General features: G+C 36.5%; 1 protein-coding gene across 1 annotated transcript in view; it reads left to right on the top strand.

Annotated features, from left to right (window-relative positions):
- Positions 1-17,430, top strand: part of lok (ovarian-specific serine/threonine-protein kinase loki) — a 270,142-nt gene that overhangs the window by 192,441 nt on the left and 60,271 nt on the right. The window contains exons 11-12 of the mRNA XM_090373619.1: positions 4,853-4,903; positions 7,828-7,991. Of these exons, the coding sequence (XP_090229745.1) occupies positions 4,853-4,903; positions 7,828-7,991 (215 nt within the window). The remainder of the gene's footprint in view (positions 1-4,852; positions 4,904-7,827; positions 7,992-17,430) is intronic.

A 17,430-nucleotide genomic window follows, 5' to 3' on the forward strand; every position in this document is an offset into this window, starting at 1 on the left:
TTACTGGCCCCACCACGTGGAGGCAGGAGCGGTGGTGCCTCCGTAGCCAGGTGGGCAGGAGCAGCAGTGCGTAGCACACTCTTCTTGATTAGACCGGGGTTCGAGCCCGTGACCACCAAATACAGAGGATGGTCAGGGAATGACCACTGCATATCGCCGGAGAAATATGGCCTTAGTTGCTAATGCTCCTAAAAACCAGATAACAAACAAACAAGCAGGAGTGGTGCCAACCAGTGACCAAGCGATCAGAAAATAAGAAGGCAGTAACGTTGTAAGCGAGGTTAGCAGTAACGTTGCCAGTGGGTGAAGCAGTGACGTTGATAGCGGGTAAAGCAGTGACTTTGTTGGCGAGGGAGGCAATAACATTGCGAGCGGTCAGCAGTAACGATGCGAGCAGAGGAGGGTTTATGAAAAAAGTTAGTACTCGCCCTAGAAAAACACTAGAAAATCGCACTATAAATCACTTGGCACTTGGGGGGCCCATGTAACCTATAAAAGCAATATAAATTAGAGTAAAAAATCGGAAAAGGAGCGAAGAAACAACTAAACAACAAGGCCAGAATAGAAGAAAGAAGATACATGGTAGAAATATGTCTAAAAAATTAATTTTAAAAATATTAAATATAAAGCAAATAAAATCAAAATTATATGCTAGTAAAGCACAAATTTAGACTGGTGCCCAATTGATAACGCCAAGGCCAAAAAAGGTTTGAAATATCAAAAGTGACATAATAAACTAACCACTAAAGAAAATTGATATAAGGAACAAGCGAAGACAACCGCTGTATCCAATCTCATCAGAGGGCCCTGGATAAAACAGCTCTGAATATTACTGCATTTCGAACATAATGTAAATTACTGCAACTGCTGAAGCAATAAAAATAAAGTTTTTCTATACTTCATTTTTTTTTTCTTTTTCCTAATTTTTTATTATTGTTTATTTTTTTAGGTTACGCAATGTGTTTTTGGATATTGCTTTACTCAGCCACTTATGTTCATGATCATCTATTCTTTTTGTTTCACTTTCCTTCTTTTTCCTAAATTTTTTTTTTTTTTTTTTTTACAGTTTTATTTTTATTTCTAATGCATGTAGTATGTGCTAGTTGCTTTGCTTTTCACTTCTCATACTGCTGTCTATAATCTGTTTTTATTTTCTGTTATCCACTTCATTCTTTCTTTTTGACAGTAATCTGGTCTAGTGGTGAGTGCTTAAACTTTTCTGTTCTTACTGTTGCTGCATTAGGACCTCCGTGATGTGATTTTATTGCTTCAGTGAGCTGGCATTTTAGTTAGTCTCTGTCTGTTGCGGTAATTTACATTCACAGCTGTTTTATACAGGGCCCCTGATGAGATTGAATACAACAGTTGTCTTTGATTGTTCCTTTTTTTGTTTGTTTTATATCTATGTTTTTTTTAGTGATTGGTTTATTATGTCACTTTTGTGATATTTGACACTTTTTTTTGGCCTCTGCATTATTAAGTGGGTGCCAGTCTAAATTTATTATTTACTAGCTTATAATTTTGGCTTTATTTGCCTTATATTTAATGATTTTATAATTATTTTTTTAGACATATATTTTTACCTCTTCTCTTCTCTTCTCTTCTGTTCTTATTTATTTGTTTCTTTGCTCCTTTTCTGCTTTTTTACTCTCTAATTTATATATATATATATATTGAATAGAATAACAAGAATGCAGAAACAAGATGACAGACAAATGGGAAGTAGTCTAGTGAAATCAAAGGCAGAAAATGCTAAACCTATGCAGAATTAAAGTTAAAAAAAAAAGAAAGAAAAAAAGTGCGAGATAGAGTGCGAAAGAAGCTAACAAAAAATTAGCATTTGCAGTGGCATATAATGCAAGAAAGCAAGCTTATACAGCATCAGCCAAAAAAAAAAAAAAACACCTCCTTTTCCCTTTCAAATTTCCAAAAGTTTGTCCACCAGTTCTTCCTTGAATTTATTTAAGCTATCATGACAGCTTCCATGACATATGAAAGTTTTTTCCACCAATCAACCACTCGCTGGCTAAAGGCAAATTTCCATACATCTATTCTGCAACTATCTTTTCTCAATTTGTATTTATGCCCCCTCAAGTGCATAATCTGAGCAAGAGGAAGAATCCCATCAGCATTGAGCTTGCTCAAACAATTCAAGCCTTTATACACTGCGAGGTGATCAATCAGATCGCCTGGCAGTTGCCTAGCCTTCAGATGCTGCAATTTTCAGAACTTCAGCCTTTCTTGGTAAGAGCACCCCTTTGTTCCCCTCACAATCTCATTGTTCTTCTCTATACCCATTCCAGCAGCTCTACATCCTTTCTAAAATAAGAGATAATTGTAAAATTGAGAAAATAAAGATGTTGCCACACAACTTACATAACCAGCTTCTTGTCAGGCATCAATGGCCAGGATTGCAAGCAAAATGACATGTGTTCATTTCTGATTACCCTAGGTCTTTTTCATTTTTCAGTATCCTGAGTGTAGTACCAAATAGTTGTTACTTTACTCTAGGTTTACTGTTAGATACATGATTTGCATTTTTCAAGGTCAAGTACATTTCAGGTTTTTTTTTGAAATGTGCTTGAAATGAAACAAATTGAAAAAATGAAACAAATCAAGAAATATATCATTTCTTGAGATGTTTCTTTAAATCAAATACAAATCAAGACAATGTTTCCTGATTTTAAAAGTTTTCGTGCTAAAAATATGTTAAGAAATTTGTTTTACCATAATATAAAATGTTAAAATATTTTTCTTTTTCATATCATATCCTACATATTTCTTATCCTACATGATAATAAAAATTGTAGGACCACTTTATAATTGAAATTTACTATCAATTGTGCCATTAATACTTACTATCCAGTGCTCTGAATGCAATTTTCATAACGAAATATTTTTCATTTCATTGTGAAAATTGGAGAATATTGCATCTCTCAGCCATTTTTATATAATTTGTTTTCTAAAAGCTAAAGTTAGAGCAATTCTCATGAATTCAGATCCATATTGAAATCGAAAAGGTGATACATTAACAGATGTAGATTAAGTGATACAAAGAGGTATTATTACAACAAAAAAAAAAATGACAAGTTTTTTTACAGAACTTTTTATTAGTGACAAATGGGCCTGGAGTACTGGGGTCCATAGTTTAATAATTTTCAAATAGATATTTACAGTATACCCAGTATAAAATAAAATATAAGTACAAATTCAGTAGCTTTCGGAACTCGTGTCCCTTTATCAACTGACAAATTTGAATACATTACAAGCAAAGTGTGGCACGTTACTCATTCGTCATTGTTGTAGCACGGACGTGTGCTGCCTTGCGCCAGTGATCATCCATCAATAAAACGGTTGTCTCTAGGATGGGATGTATACGCATGCCTTTCTGGCGATTTAATGCCTTAGGGTTGTTTATTATGTTTAGTGACTCTAGCCATAGGCGGTGGCGAAAGTGTCGCGCGTGGTCCACTATCTCAAAGTCGCGTTTGGGGTCAAGATCGTGGTTGGTAGCCCAAAAATGTTCTGCAAGCGCGGACTGGTCAGTTTCGGCAAGCCGGATTGCTCTGTCGTGTTCCGTGAGGCGATCCTGGAGACGTCTCGATGTCTCACCTACGTAGCAACTGTTACAGGCCCTACAGGTGATACGGTACACTACATTGCTGCGTAAGACAGGTGTGACAGGGGTCTTCACACTGGAGACAAGTGAACGTAGGTTCCTACCTGGTAATTGCACACATTTGATGTGTGCAATTACCACACATACGTATGTCAGGACGTATCTCGAAGATCCTGAGAAGTTACAACATCAAATGTGTGCAATTACCAGGTAGGAACCTACGTTCACTTGTCTCCAGTGTGAAGACCCCTGTCACACCTGTCTTACGCAGCAATGTAGTGTACCGTATCACCTGTAGGACCTGTAACAGTTGCTACGTAGGTGAGACATCGAGACGTCTCCAGGATCGCCTCACGGAACACGACAGAGCAATCCGGCTTGCCAAAACTGACCAGTCCGCGCTTGCAGAACATTTTTGGGCTACCAACCACGATCTTGACCCCAAACGCGACTTTGAGATAGTGGACCACGCGCGACACTTTCGCCACCGCCTATGGCTAGAGTCACTAAACATAATAAACAACCCTAAGGCATTAAATCGCCAGAAAGGCATGCGTATACATCCCATCCTAGAGACAACCGTTTTATTGATGGATGATCACTGGCGCAAGGCAGCACACGTCCGTGCTACAACAATGACGAATGAGTAACGTGCCACACTTTGCTTGTAATGTATTCAAATTTGTCAGTTGATAAAGGGACACAAGTTCCGAAAGCTACTGAATTTGTACTTATATTTTATTTTATACTGGGTATACTGTAAATATCTATTTGAAAATTATTAAACTTTTTATTATTTTTTTTTAAAAACTGTGGTTTGATTAATAACTCTCTCTTTTGGGAAAACATCTAGGGATAAAGAGATAGTAGACTGAAAAAGATTTTTGCAATTATAATGTAAGATAATGTATCTTTGTAAATTAAATATGAAACCTATCTCCACCTGCCCTCCTACTATAACTGCTCAGCTCAGTTGCTTTTAGCTATTCATGTCTAAGTGAAATCTCATATCACAAAAAAATATAAAACTTTTTTTTTTTCATTATGCAAATCTCAGTTTGCTTAAGTTATTAGATAAAAATCCTTATAACTTGAATTAGTTGATAAACTTTGCTTTAATTTCATATTTTCAGAATAATTTTTAAAATATTCTTTTAAATACTTTATCTTTTGTTTATTTTAGTATTCCAGAAAATTATATTTATATTTTGATTCCATTATATTTCAATATAGCCAGAAAATATTCTTCTCATGAGTGAAGATGATAATGATACATTAATTAAGGTATGCCATTTTTATTTTACTTAAGCGTGATTGTTTGTTAAAATAAAACCTCACCTACTCTTGTAGCAGTTGGAAGTGTATCTAAATTTAAAGAGGGATTGGACAAATACTTTAAATAAATATGTGCACGTGTGTTTTTGTTTACTTATTATTTTTGTCTAATGTTACATAAGCTTGGTTCTCACATCATTTTTGCCAATATGAATATGTTGTCCATTGCTTAGGTCTGCACTTATTCCTCTGACTGTTAAGTTTTAAGTTAGAATAGCAGAGGAATAAGTGCAGATCTGTGCAATGGACAACATTCATATTGGCAAAAATGATGTGAGAACCAACCAATTTTAATTTAAGAGAGAAAAAAAATAACTTTTTTTTTTAATAAAACCTCTATTTATTATTATTAGTAATAGTAGAAGCAAGTGATGCATGGAAGCAAGCAAATATCCTGTGCATCCCCTCAAATAATACATCTAATTCTCCCTTAAATTTATTCAAACTACTCACATCCACAAACCACAAAAATTGACATAGTAAGAGAACCACCATAAGACAAATCCAACAGATTTTAAAGTCAATAGGAAGAATTTGAACTATATAGTAAAAGTTCTACTAACCTTTACTAATTGGAATATTTTACTAACCTGTTTTTGCTTTATATATATATATAAAAAAGCAGTATATGCAAATATTGTGAATAAAGTGACTAGAGAAGGGGAAAATAGGACATAACTTGATGAAAAATTTTGACATTAACTCATTGATGGCAGCAATGCTCAAAAGTAAAGCTATAAAAAATTTTGGCTTCATTTTGAAACAAGTAAATCTATTCAGAACCCATCATCCCCTCCAAAAACCTAACCTAGCTAAACTGGATAAGGTTTTGTACAGTTTATTCACTTTGAGTTGACAGGAATGACTGTGTGCTATTTCTGGATTGAGAAAGATGTCTTTTTATCAGATGATAGCAATTAAGAAAGCATACAATTGATGGTTTTCTTCCAGCTTTGTCGCAGCATATACTTAAATATGACTAACTGGAAAAGTTGAATATATGGCATTTGTCATTCCATTGTTGCCAGTTCATAAAGTTGATTGTGTGTGTGTGTGTGTGTGTGTGTGTGTGTGTGTGTGTGTGTGTGTGTGTGTGTGTGTGTGTGTGTGTGTGTGTGTGTGTGTGTGTGTGTTTGTGTGTGTGTTAAAGTCACCTTATAGTTCAGTATTTTATCAACAGTGAATTTAGCTATGTTTTTGACTTCTGTTTGATCAATACACTGAAAAACAATATTATGCATGAAAATATCCGAAAGGGTGCATGTATTGCGCTTATTTTTTCTATTTATTTTTAAGGTGTACTATGTAATACTGGTTTCCGTGCATTATTTTGCTTGAACTTATACTATTAATAACAATCTTGAATTTCGTTTTGTTCGGTGGAGAGAGTTTTTAAGCAAAGGACATCATTCACTTAAGTTATATCAGCTGTGCAGCAGCAGCATTAAAAAACTTCCACATGGTTGCATAATAATTATAACATTAATCTAAAAGATATTTCTTGGCTGAATGCCTAAGAGTACGAAGGAGTTTGTTTATGCATGGGTAATGCGCACACACATAATTTTTACTACCAAGGTAGTTTTAATGCATCGTTTTAATTATATCTCATGTTGTGAATAACTTCACAACGAGTTGCCACGGTATTGCACTACCTTGAATTAGTAATGCTTCACCTATGGAGAAGACTATTGTTACTTATTCTCGGTGGATACCACCACCCACACGGCACCGTTTCAAGGCTTTTTGGCCCCTCTTCAATGGGTGGGTAGGTACCCTGTTGTTGCAATAGTGACAACCCAGTCATGAAGTATAACTCCACCATATGAGAGATGCCTGATAGTGTACATGGTTTAATCTGTAAGATATTTCTTAGCTAAATGCCTAAGAGTATGAAGGAGTTTGTTTATGCATGGGTAATACACACACATCATTTCTCATATTGTGAAGGTATTCACAATATGAGATATAATTAAAACAGTGCATTAAACTACCTTGGTAGTAGAAATGATGTGTGCACATTACCCATGCATAAACAAACTCCTTCATACTCTTAGGCATTTAGCCAAGAAATCTTTTAGATTAAACCATGCACGCCATCAGGCCTCTCTCATATTGTGGAGTTATACTTCATAACTGGGTTGTCATTATTCCAACAACAGGTTAACTACCTACCCACCCACTGAAGAGAGGCCAAAAAGCCTTAACAGTGCTGTCTGGGTGGTGGTATCTGCTGAGAATAAGTAACAATTTTCTCCATAGGTGAAGTGTTATTATTCGAGATAGTGCAATACCATGGCAACTTGTGAAGGTACTCACACTATGAGGTATAATTAAAACAATGCATTTAAACTACCTTGGTAGTAGAAATGGTGTGTGTACATTACCCATGCATAAAAAATATCCTTCAATTATAACATTAGGCAGGACATTGGCTTTGACTTCTAGTTTTTAATAGTTTTAACTTTGCCTATTTGCCATAAAATCTGTCTCTCTCTCTCTCTCTCTCTCCCCCCCTCTCCCCCCATCCCCAGGCTATACATCATATCAGGGTGAAACTGGGGGGAAAATATGTGCACTACTAGATGGCCTTATGGTTTAAAGTGAAATACACACCCCTGAGATATGGAAATATTTCACAGAATTAATAACTGTTATAATATTGTATATCCTTATTTATGATTATATGAAATTGGAGAGAATTCTATTTTGTTATGACAAAGTTGATCTGAAAGAAAGGAATATAGAACTCCTTATTGTGGTGATTTTGAAATGATGCTTATTTCAGATAAACTAAAGGTTTCTTTATTAATATCATTATATATTTCTTTCTGTTTTGGTTTTAGCTTGTTTATAGAATTATATATTTACAGGTGGCAGATTTTGGGATCTCAAAACTTGTTAATGAATACACCATGCTGAAGACTCTCTGTGGAACTCCATCATATGCAGCACCTGAAATTTTAAATTTACAGGGCACTGCAAATTATACAAAAGCTGTTGACTGCTGGAGCTTAGGTGTTATCCTACATGCTTGGTTAGTGATTGTATGTACATGTATAATTAATAATTTTTAAATATATAGTAGAGTCCAGTTAACTAATATAAATGGGACCAGGAGGGTGTTAGATAATGAAAAGGTTAAAGTGTTAACTGTTCATGTGTCCTTGGAGAGTACACACATGAATAGTTTATTATATTGCAATGTGTATATAAACCTATTAAAAGCGGCACTTCATGTAATGTTATACACGTTGGTACTAACGTTGTAAAGCATATGCAGTCTGAAGCTTTGCTTAAGCATGAGGTGATGTTGAGAAAGAGTCTCAGGTTAGGGCTTAATTTGAAAATCTCTAGAATTTTGAATTGGCATGGTAGGAGGATTATTATGAGCCTTGCCATTCAGCTCAACCATGGAAAGATTGTGCAAAGCTCATGAGTAGATTTTTATCTCAGCTTAATATTTTCATCTTAATGCACTTATTGCAAAAGCTGTATAGCTTTGTGAATAAATTTAGTAAATTGCAGACTTAGTTTAGTCAGACTTTAAAAAAGCCTGCTTTTTCCAAAAAAAATTCCTGTTTTCTTGCCTGTTTTGGCCAAAAAACCCTATTTTCCTCCTGTTTACAAATGTTATGATTGTGACATGTAGATGAAAAAGCAAGAAAGTCTACTAACTCCAAACAGAAGTCATAGATTGCAAGTTGCCCCACTAGGTTATTGTAAAGCATTAATTTAAATATTTAACTTTAACTTAAATATAATTGTATTTGGAGAACAAATTCATCATCCAAACAAATCGATTTAGCAAAATAAAAAAATGTTCCAGTACTTCTTCATACCATTGAAGGTAAATACAAGAGAAATATGAAAAAGAAATATCTCATAAATATTTTGCAGATCAGTTCTTTCAATTTACAGTCAAGCTGCTATTATGAAAAAAAAAAAAAAAAGTTTAAAAGCACACCTTACTAATAAACAATCTTATGTTTGTTTGTTTGTAACTGCATTTTCCAAAGAAAAATTCCTATTTTCCTCCTGTTTTCTTTCCTGTTTTTGGCAAAAAAACCTCCCCCCCCCCCTGTTTTCCTTCTACTTACAAATGCTATGATTGTCACATGTAGATGAAAAAGCAAGAAAGGTGGGGGAATTACAAGACCAGTTGGGGTCCACACGGGACTAATAATTACATATAATTACTTGTATTATACACTAATGTTAAGAGTATAGTAAATACATAATTACTTTGATTATAGACTAATGGTATAGTAAAAATAACAGATCAGTTTGAAGTAGTTAAGTCATCAAATGCTAACATGTATAACAGAAACATGATGTCTGCTGGGGAGTCTGCTGACGAGGCTACTAGTGACGGTCGTGTTCAAAGCCGCTAAGTGGATTTTTCTTATTTATTGATTTGAAATTATTGTTTTTCTAAAACTTTTGATTTAAATTTAGTAGTATAACATTATTTTGTGATTTTCTGATTAATTTGGTGTATTTATTCTTTACTCGGCCTTGTAATTGCATAAAAGTATCGGTAAGGGTTTCCACGTGTTCGTAACTACCGCTACCGTTTGTAATTTTCCCGCCATTGTGATACGATAGTTATATACCGTACTAGATAGCGTTAGTTGGACTTTGTTAGCAGTTGAATTGTACGTTTAAATAAATACCTATAACGACTTAGATTACAAACGTAACATAATTAATTATATTTAACATAATTAATAACATAACATAATTAAGTATAATTAATTAATAAATTAATAGAATCATGACTCAGACCAGAGCAGCAAAGCAAAAGGCTCAAGCTAATGGAAGTGCTGTGGCTCAGAGCAGAACTGAGGGGGGCAGTTGTCCTCTGACTCACAGCCTTATAAAATGCACTGTTTGCTTGATGTTTGCAGAGCAATCGGGTACGGGACATGATACTGCCAAGGGGGATGTCTTTGTGTGTGCGCAATGCAAGGAGTGTATCGATATCAGGCAACAACTCGGCGTTCTTGTGGGCCTATATGAGAGCTTGAAGGACAGGGTGGATGCCCTCGAAGAAACTAAATTGAGGGGCCCATCAAGCTCTCAGCTGCCCACATCAACGCCAGAGCTTGCACTTGCAACCCCCAAGGCAGAATGCGCTGGTCCCGAAGGAACTAGTAGTTGTTGGTGACTCTATTGTCAGGGAAACGGGGAACATGCTTTGTAAAAAAGATAGGTGGAACAGGACCAGGGTATGTCTTCCAGGGGCAAAGGTTGATGACGTTGTAGAGCGAATATCATCTTTTAAGGGCACAAAAGGTGATATAGTTGTACACGTTGGCACTAATAATATTAAGAGTAGGAGACGGGCAGAATTACTTAACAAGTACAGATCACTGTTGAACAAAAGCCGAGAATTAGGGTTGAAGTTGAAAGTGTCTGCAATTCTGCCCAGACACGATAGGAGGGAGTATATGATGAGAGCCTTGTCGATCAATTCGGCCCTGGAAAGATTGTGCAAGGCTCAAGGGGTAGAATTTTTTTCAGCCTGGACTGTACTTGTTAACAGGAGGGATTGCTTCTACAGGGATGGGATACACTTAAATAGAAAGGGTGCAAGAATATTTGCTGATGCTATCGAGGCAGTGTTAGGTGGGTCGGAAAACTGCTAGCTTGGGGGGAGACAAAGACCAATAGATTGACAGTAGCCACTGGCAGAGGTGAAAGAGATTCTTGCACTGCTTCTATGAGAATGAGCAGAAGCCTGAAAAACAAGATGCATGGTATTTCAGAGACTGCTGGAGCCATTGCGGTTCAAGTGAACACATGGGTTGTGTTAGGGTAGCTAAGAATAGAAACAGGTGCAGGTATACTTGCGTGTACACCAATGCTAGGAGTTTAGTAAATAAATTTGATGAATTTGAGGTATTGCTCAAAACATCGAAGGCAGATATTGTTGGGATATCAGAGACGTGGTGTCACACAGATATAAGGGATGCAGAACTGCAATTTGGGGAGTACAACGTCTACAGAAAGGATAGACAGGATAGGAAGGGGGGAGGGGTTATGCTATTAGTTAAGAAACACATAAAAACCAAGGAAGTGAAGCCAGTCGACATCGCTGGACAGTGCAGTGTTGAGTCAGTTTGGTGTGACATAAACATTGGGAGATCAAAATTGAGAGTAGGAGTGTGCTATAGGCCTAATGACTCTGATGAGTATAATAAGGAACTGTACAGGGAAATAGAGTGGGCCAGTAAATCAGAGAGTCTTATAATGGGAGATTTTAATTTCCCAGATATTGACTGGAATTTGGGGGCTGGTTACTCTCACACTAGCAGGGCTTTTGTGGATTTATTGGATGATTGTTTTCTACATCAGCATGTTCGGGAGGCAACTAGAGGGAGTAATACTCTTGATTTGATTATCAGCAGTGATTCTTCATGGATTAAGAATCTGCAGATAAATGAACCACTAGGTGGCAGTGATCACAGTGTGCTGAAGTGGGATTTACTCAAAGAGGTAACTACCATTAGGGGTAAAGGGAAGGGTTATTGCTTCCGTAAAGGCGACTACGATGGACTGAGACAGTATTTAAATTCTATACAGTGGGACCAACTGATGATGTTACCAACAGCAAATTCAAAATGGGAAGCATTCAAAGAACTCATCTTGGAAGCTACTAGGCTTTACATACCAACTAAGAAATATTGTTCAAGGTTTAGGCCAAAATGGATGCCAGATGAACTAATGAGGCATATGGCAGAGAAGAAAAATGCATGGGATACATACAAATTAACACATGACACAGAAGCCTATGATAGATACAAGTTGATATGCAACCAAGTTACAAAGGAGGTTAGGCAGGCGAAGGCAGATTACGAGAAATCCTTGGCAAGGGATGCAAAGAAAAACAGCAAAGAGTTCTTTACTTATGTAAACTCTAGAAGGAAGGGGATGAATCAGATTGGTCCACTTGATATTGATGGGTCAACTGTTGATGATCCTGCTCAGGTAGCTAACAAACTAAATGAATATTTTGCATCGACATTCACACATGAGGAGTTATTCAGCGAGGGGAATGCCAGAGGTGTATTCAACTCTAGCAGTAAGCTACAGAATCTTGAAATAACTGGGAGTAAAGTGGAGGAGAAACTGTTGAAGATAAACACAAGAAGCCTATCCGGGGTGGATGGGATCTATCCAGTTATATTAAAGGAGGCAGCAAAGGAAGTAAGCAAACCCTTAGCCATAATTATGACAGCTTCCTTGGACTCAGGGGAGGTACCCATGGACTGGAGATGTGCAAATGTGACCCCAATTCACAAAGGAGGATCAAAAGGCGACATAAGTAATTATAGACCTGTTAGTTTAACTTCTGTTCCCGGAAAATCAATGGGGGCACTGGTTAAAGAAGCACTGCAGGATCATCTAGACAAGACTTCAGTTATAGCTCAGACACAGCATGGTTTTGTTAAGGGGAAGTCTTGCCTGACCAACTTGATTGGATACTATGATGCAGTCACAAAAGAACTGGATGCAGGGAATAACTTTGATATTATATATTTGGATCTTAGAAAGGCTTTTGATACTGTTGCACATGGAAGACTGCTACACAAATTGGAGCAGTGTGACATTGGAGGCAAATTGCTGCTATGGATAAAGGGGTGGTTGAGGGGGAGAAGACAGAGAGTGGTAATCAATGGACACTGCTCATCGTGGACTGATGTTATTAGTGGAGTCCCTCAGGGCTCAGTGTTGGGTCCATTATTGTTTTCTGTATTTATAAATGATATTGATGATGGTATATCGAGCTTAATGTCCAAGTTTGCAGACGATACAAAGGTTGACAGGGTTGTCAAGGACACTACTGACACTATGCTGCTGCAGCAGGATCTGGATAGGTTGAGCAGATGGGCTGAGAGGTGGCAAATGAAGTTTAACATTGACAAATGTAAAGTACTACACATGGGAAACAGCAACCCCAGAGGAACGTATCACCTCTGTGGTACTACACTGACAGTGGTAGAGAATGAAAGGGACTTGGGGGTGGTTGTGCAGGCAGATATGAAGTTCTCTGAGCAGTGCAGACGGGCTGCAAGAGTAGCTCATGGAGTATTGTCAATGATATATAGGAATTTTTCCAGCAGGGATAAGGAGGTGATTATTCCATTGTATAAGGCGATGGTCAGGCCACACCTAGAGTACTGTATACAGGTCTGGAGGCCTCATTTCAAGAAGGATGTAGAGCTGCTGGAACGAGTACAGAGAAGGGCAACAAGATTAGTGAATGGAACAAAGGGGTGCTCTTACGAACAAAGGCTTAAGTTTTGCAAATTACAGTGTCTGGAGACTAGGCACCAGCGAGGTGATCTGATAGAGGTGTATAAAGCCTTTAATGGTTTAAGCATGCTCAATGCTGATGGGATTCTTCCTCTAGCTCAGAAAAATCACCTGAGAGGGCATAAATTCAAATTGAGGAAAGACAGATGTAGGATAGACGTGCGGAAATTTGCCTTTAGCCAGCGGGTGGTTGGTTGGTGGAACAGACTTCCATCCCTTGTGGTGGAGGTTGATAGCCTAAATAAGTTTAAGGCTCAGCTGGACAGGTATTTTGAACGAACAGAGGGGTGAAGTGGAAGTGGGGTTTTTTTTTTTTGGCTGATGCTGCATAAGCTTGCTTTCTTGCATCAAATGCCTCTACTAATGCTAGTGCTAATGCTAATGTCACTGAAATATTGGAAATGTAGAATTTGGTTATGGTGATTATAATATGTATAGCCATGACAGGAGATGGGGGATTATGCATTTGATTAAGAAGCACATAGATTCTAAAATGCTACAACTAGTAGGCACAGCTTGCCAGTTTCATTCTGTGTCAAGTGTGGTGTGACAATAACACTGGGGAAAAAAAAGAGTAGGAGTCTGTTATACAGACAAATATATACTATACTATACAGACAAATAGAAAGGGCCAGCAAATCAGAATGCCTTGTCATATCAGAAAAGGTTTCCATTGATATGTGGATTTAACTTTACAGACATCGATGGAAACTCATAGGTCACTGGGTAGCAAAACATTTATGGATTTTCTGGATACTGCTTTCTACACCATCTTAGAGAGGCAACAAAAGAAAGTAATCTTCTTGATATGTTATCATGATATAAGTTATATGTTAAGAATCTTTAAGTAAAGAAACCTTTAGGTGGCATTGATCATAGTGTATTTGGGGGATTTATTCAGATAAATAAATGTCAAGGATAAAGGGAAGTGATTTTGATTTTGCAAAGGTAATTATAATGGGCTCACACATTTTGTAAACTCATCTTAATGAAACCAATTGATGTTAAAAAATGTAAATGCCATATGGGAAGTGTTCTGAGAAGTAATCACAGAGTAGAGGCTGCTAAGCATTTCACACCAACTAAGATATTCGAAGTTTAGACCAAAATGGATATCAAATGAACTTAGTGGAGCACATACAAATGCATGGGATGATTATAAATTGTCAAGGACCAGTTGAGGTCCACACAGGACTAATAATTACATATAATTACTTGTATTATACACTAATGTTAAGAGTATAGTAAATACATTTACTTTGATTACACAATCTTACGGTAAATATAAACTGGTCTGTAATAATTTACTGAAGGAGTTATGCCTTCTAAGACAAGAGTGTAAAGAAAAGTAGCAAAGAATTCTTTACATAACAATAGAAAGAAAGGGATGAATCACATTATGAATGGCATAACTATTGATGATCCTGTACATATTGCTGAATAACAGTAAATATTTTTCACTTACCTTCGCACATGAAGTTTGTGGAGATGGCTTAAGCAGACTTCTAATCCTGACTAGAAGTTAAATGATTTCAAAATAATGGAAGGAAGGTGGAAAAAAAATTGATTCTATCTGGGGCTGATGGAATATATCTGGTTATATTAAAAGATGCCTGTAAAAAGAGTTAATTCAACTTGTAGCCATAATAATGAGCATTTAAGGATCCCTACAGGTTGGAGATATGCATATACTCAAGTATCTCCTGTTCACAAGGAGACTACTTCTGGCTACTTTCTTCTGTGCCAGAGAAAAAAATGGAGTAAATACCTAAAGAAATAATGCAAGATCTTGACATGAGTGGAGTCATAAGGCAATCACAACATGAATTTGTTAAAGGAAATCATGTCTGACCAAACATTAGCTATCTCAAAGTAACCAGATGCAAAGAATAATATTGACAACACATACTTAATTTTAGTTATTATTCCTCTGATAGTGTGTTTCATTTGCAGTTGTATAGGTTAGAGCAATGTAGCATTAAAGCAAGTTACTATTGTGATTAAAGGAATGGTTAAATGGTAGAAGACAGAGTGGTTATAAATGACCACCACCCTTTGTGGACTAGGGTGATGAGGAGGCACCACCAAAGGGTTTGGGTTCTTACTGTTTTTTTTATTATTTATTAATGATATTGATGCAGGTATTTCAATTTTGATGTTTAAGTTTGCTGATGATGCAGAAGTGGGCAGGGTGGTAATAAGATTAATCAAAGTATGCTACTTCAAGAAGGTTGAGATAAATTAGGCAGATAGGTTGAAAAATGGCAGGTGAAGTTTAGTATTAATAAATTCAAAATACTGCAAAGGTAGCAGTAATCCTGGAATGATATACATTTGAGTTGATAAGGAAAAAGTCATCAGGTAGTTGTACAGCCCAACATGAAGTTCTCTAAGTGCAGACAGGCTGCTAGCATATCCCTTGGGGTTCTATCAATGTTATACAGTAACTTTTCCAGGGACAGTGGTGATTCTTCTATTGTGTAAACAAATGGCTTGAGCATATATGGACTGCTGCATGTAGTTTTGGAAACCTCATTTTACAAAGGGCGTAAATCTGTTGGAAAGATTACAGAGAAGAGCAACAATTTAATTGGTGCAAAAGCATATTCTCCGAGAAAAATTGGAGTTCTGTAAATTGCAGCATCTGAAAAACTAGGCACTTAGTAGATCTTAATTGTTGTGCTAAGATGCCTAGGGCTTTTATGGCTTTGAAAGGGTTCAGTAAACTAAATTATGATAGAATCTTTATGCACACAAATCACCCACTGGTAAAGATGGTTTCAGAATAAGTGTAAAAATTTGTCTTTAGCCAAAGAGTAATTAATTTCTGGAATAATCTAGTGTTGTGGAAGTGGTAGTTTGAATATATTTAAAAAGTATTGGACAAATTAGAAGGAATGGGCAAATTAAGTAGATTTAAAAAAAAAAAAAAAAATTTGCATTGATGCTGGTTAGCTTTGCTTCCTGATATCAGTTTGTTATTATTATTTATAATAAAGTATTGTAGCTTATATTGGCAAAGAATGTCCAGCTCAAGCCATTGTCACATGGTTAGTGAAAATGCTTCTGCAGTCATTCTTGATAACCCAAAGATGCTCAAAAACACACACAATGTGCTGAAAATAATCACGGAAATCAAAACTGATCAATTGCCAAGGTCTTGATGCTGTATCCCAGTGGATATTATGAAACTCATCAACGTTGGTCAAGTACTTTGGGCTCAGAGACAAGTTGTACTGACAAACCTTTGGCATCATCAGCATGAGTAACCCTCTGTCTCTACTTCTAATAGAAGAATGTTCATGGGTTATCTTGAGACTTAAATTATTACCACAGTAACTATTAAACCTCACATGTGGATCTACTATGTAGGTGATGTTCTAGTGGCCTGACGCTGTGGCTTGCAGTTCCTTGCTGCTTATCACAGACATCTCAACTAGCAACATCTCATAGTTTCTTTTAAAATTGTAACTGATTGATCCTGAAAGATCCTGTCCTTCCTTGATATCGACCCACAAAAATGAACCATAGCCTTACAACTACCATTTTCAGAAAACCCACAGATTCATAGGCCTCATTCATCCATAGCTGCAAACTCTTGTGGTTTATGATGGAGAATCCTATTTTGACTTATTTGATTCCTGTGTTACTGCCATAACACAGTTCATAATTAAAATCAGGGTTTTTTTTAAAAGAATTCTGTGAATTTCTTATTTTCTTTAATGTAAATAAGTATATATTCATAATAAATAATAAATACTTGAGAATAGTTTACCGTAAAGAGAGAGAGAGAGAGAGAGAGAAAAAAAATTTATTCTGCAGGTTTATTTCCAATGCAGCGCATATGATGATGATGAGATGATTCTCTCTCAACTGATGAATTTGAATATGATATTGATAAAGGTCTATCAGGCTTAATATCTAAGTTTGCAGATATAAAGGTTAGCAGGGTGGTTAATGACAGAAATCAGGATAGACTACTGCAACAAAGACCTAGAAAAATTAGGCTGATAGGCTGCAAAATGGCAGTTAAAGTTTAACAAATGTAAGGTACTGCATGTGGGTAGCAGTAATCCCAGATTAACATATTGTGTGATACTACTTTCTGCTTAGTGTAAAATGAAAAAGACCTTGGGGTAATTATGCAGACAGGC

The sequence above is a fragment of the Mastigoproctus giganteus genome, chromosome 5, assembly GCF_048544385.1.
Source record: "Mastigoproctus giganteus isolate SK-2022 chromosome 5, ASM4854438v1, whole genome shotgun sequence".
NCBI lineage: Eukaryota > Metazoa > Arthropoda > Arachnida > Uropygi > Thelyphonidae > Mastigoproctus > Mastigoproctus giganteus.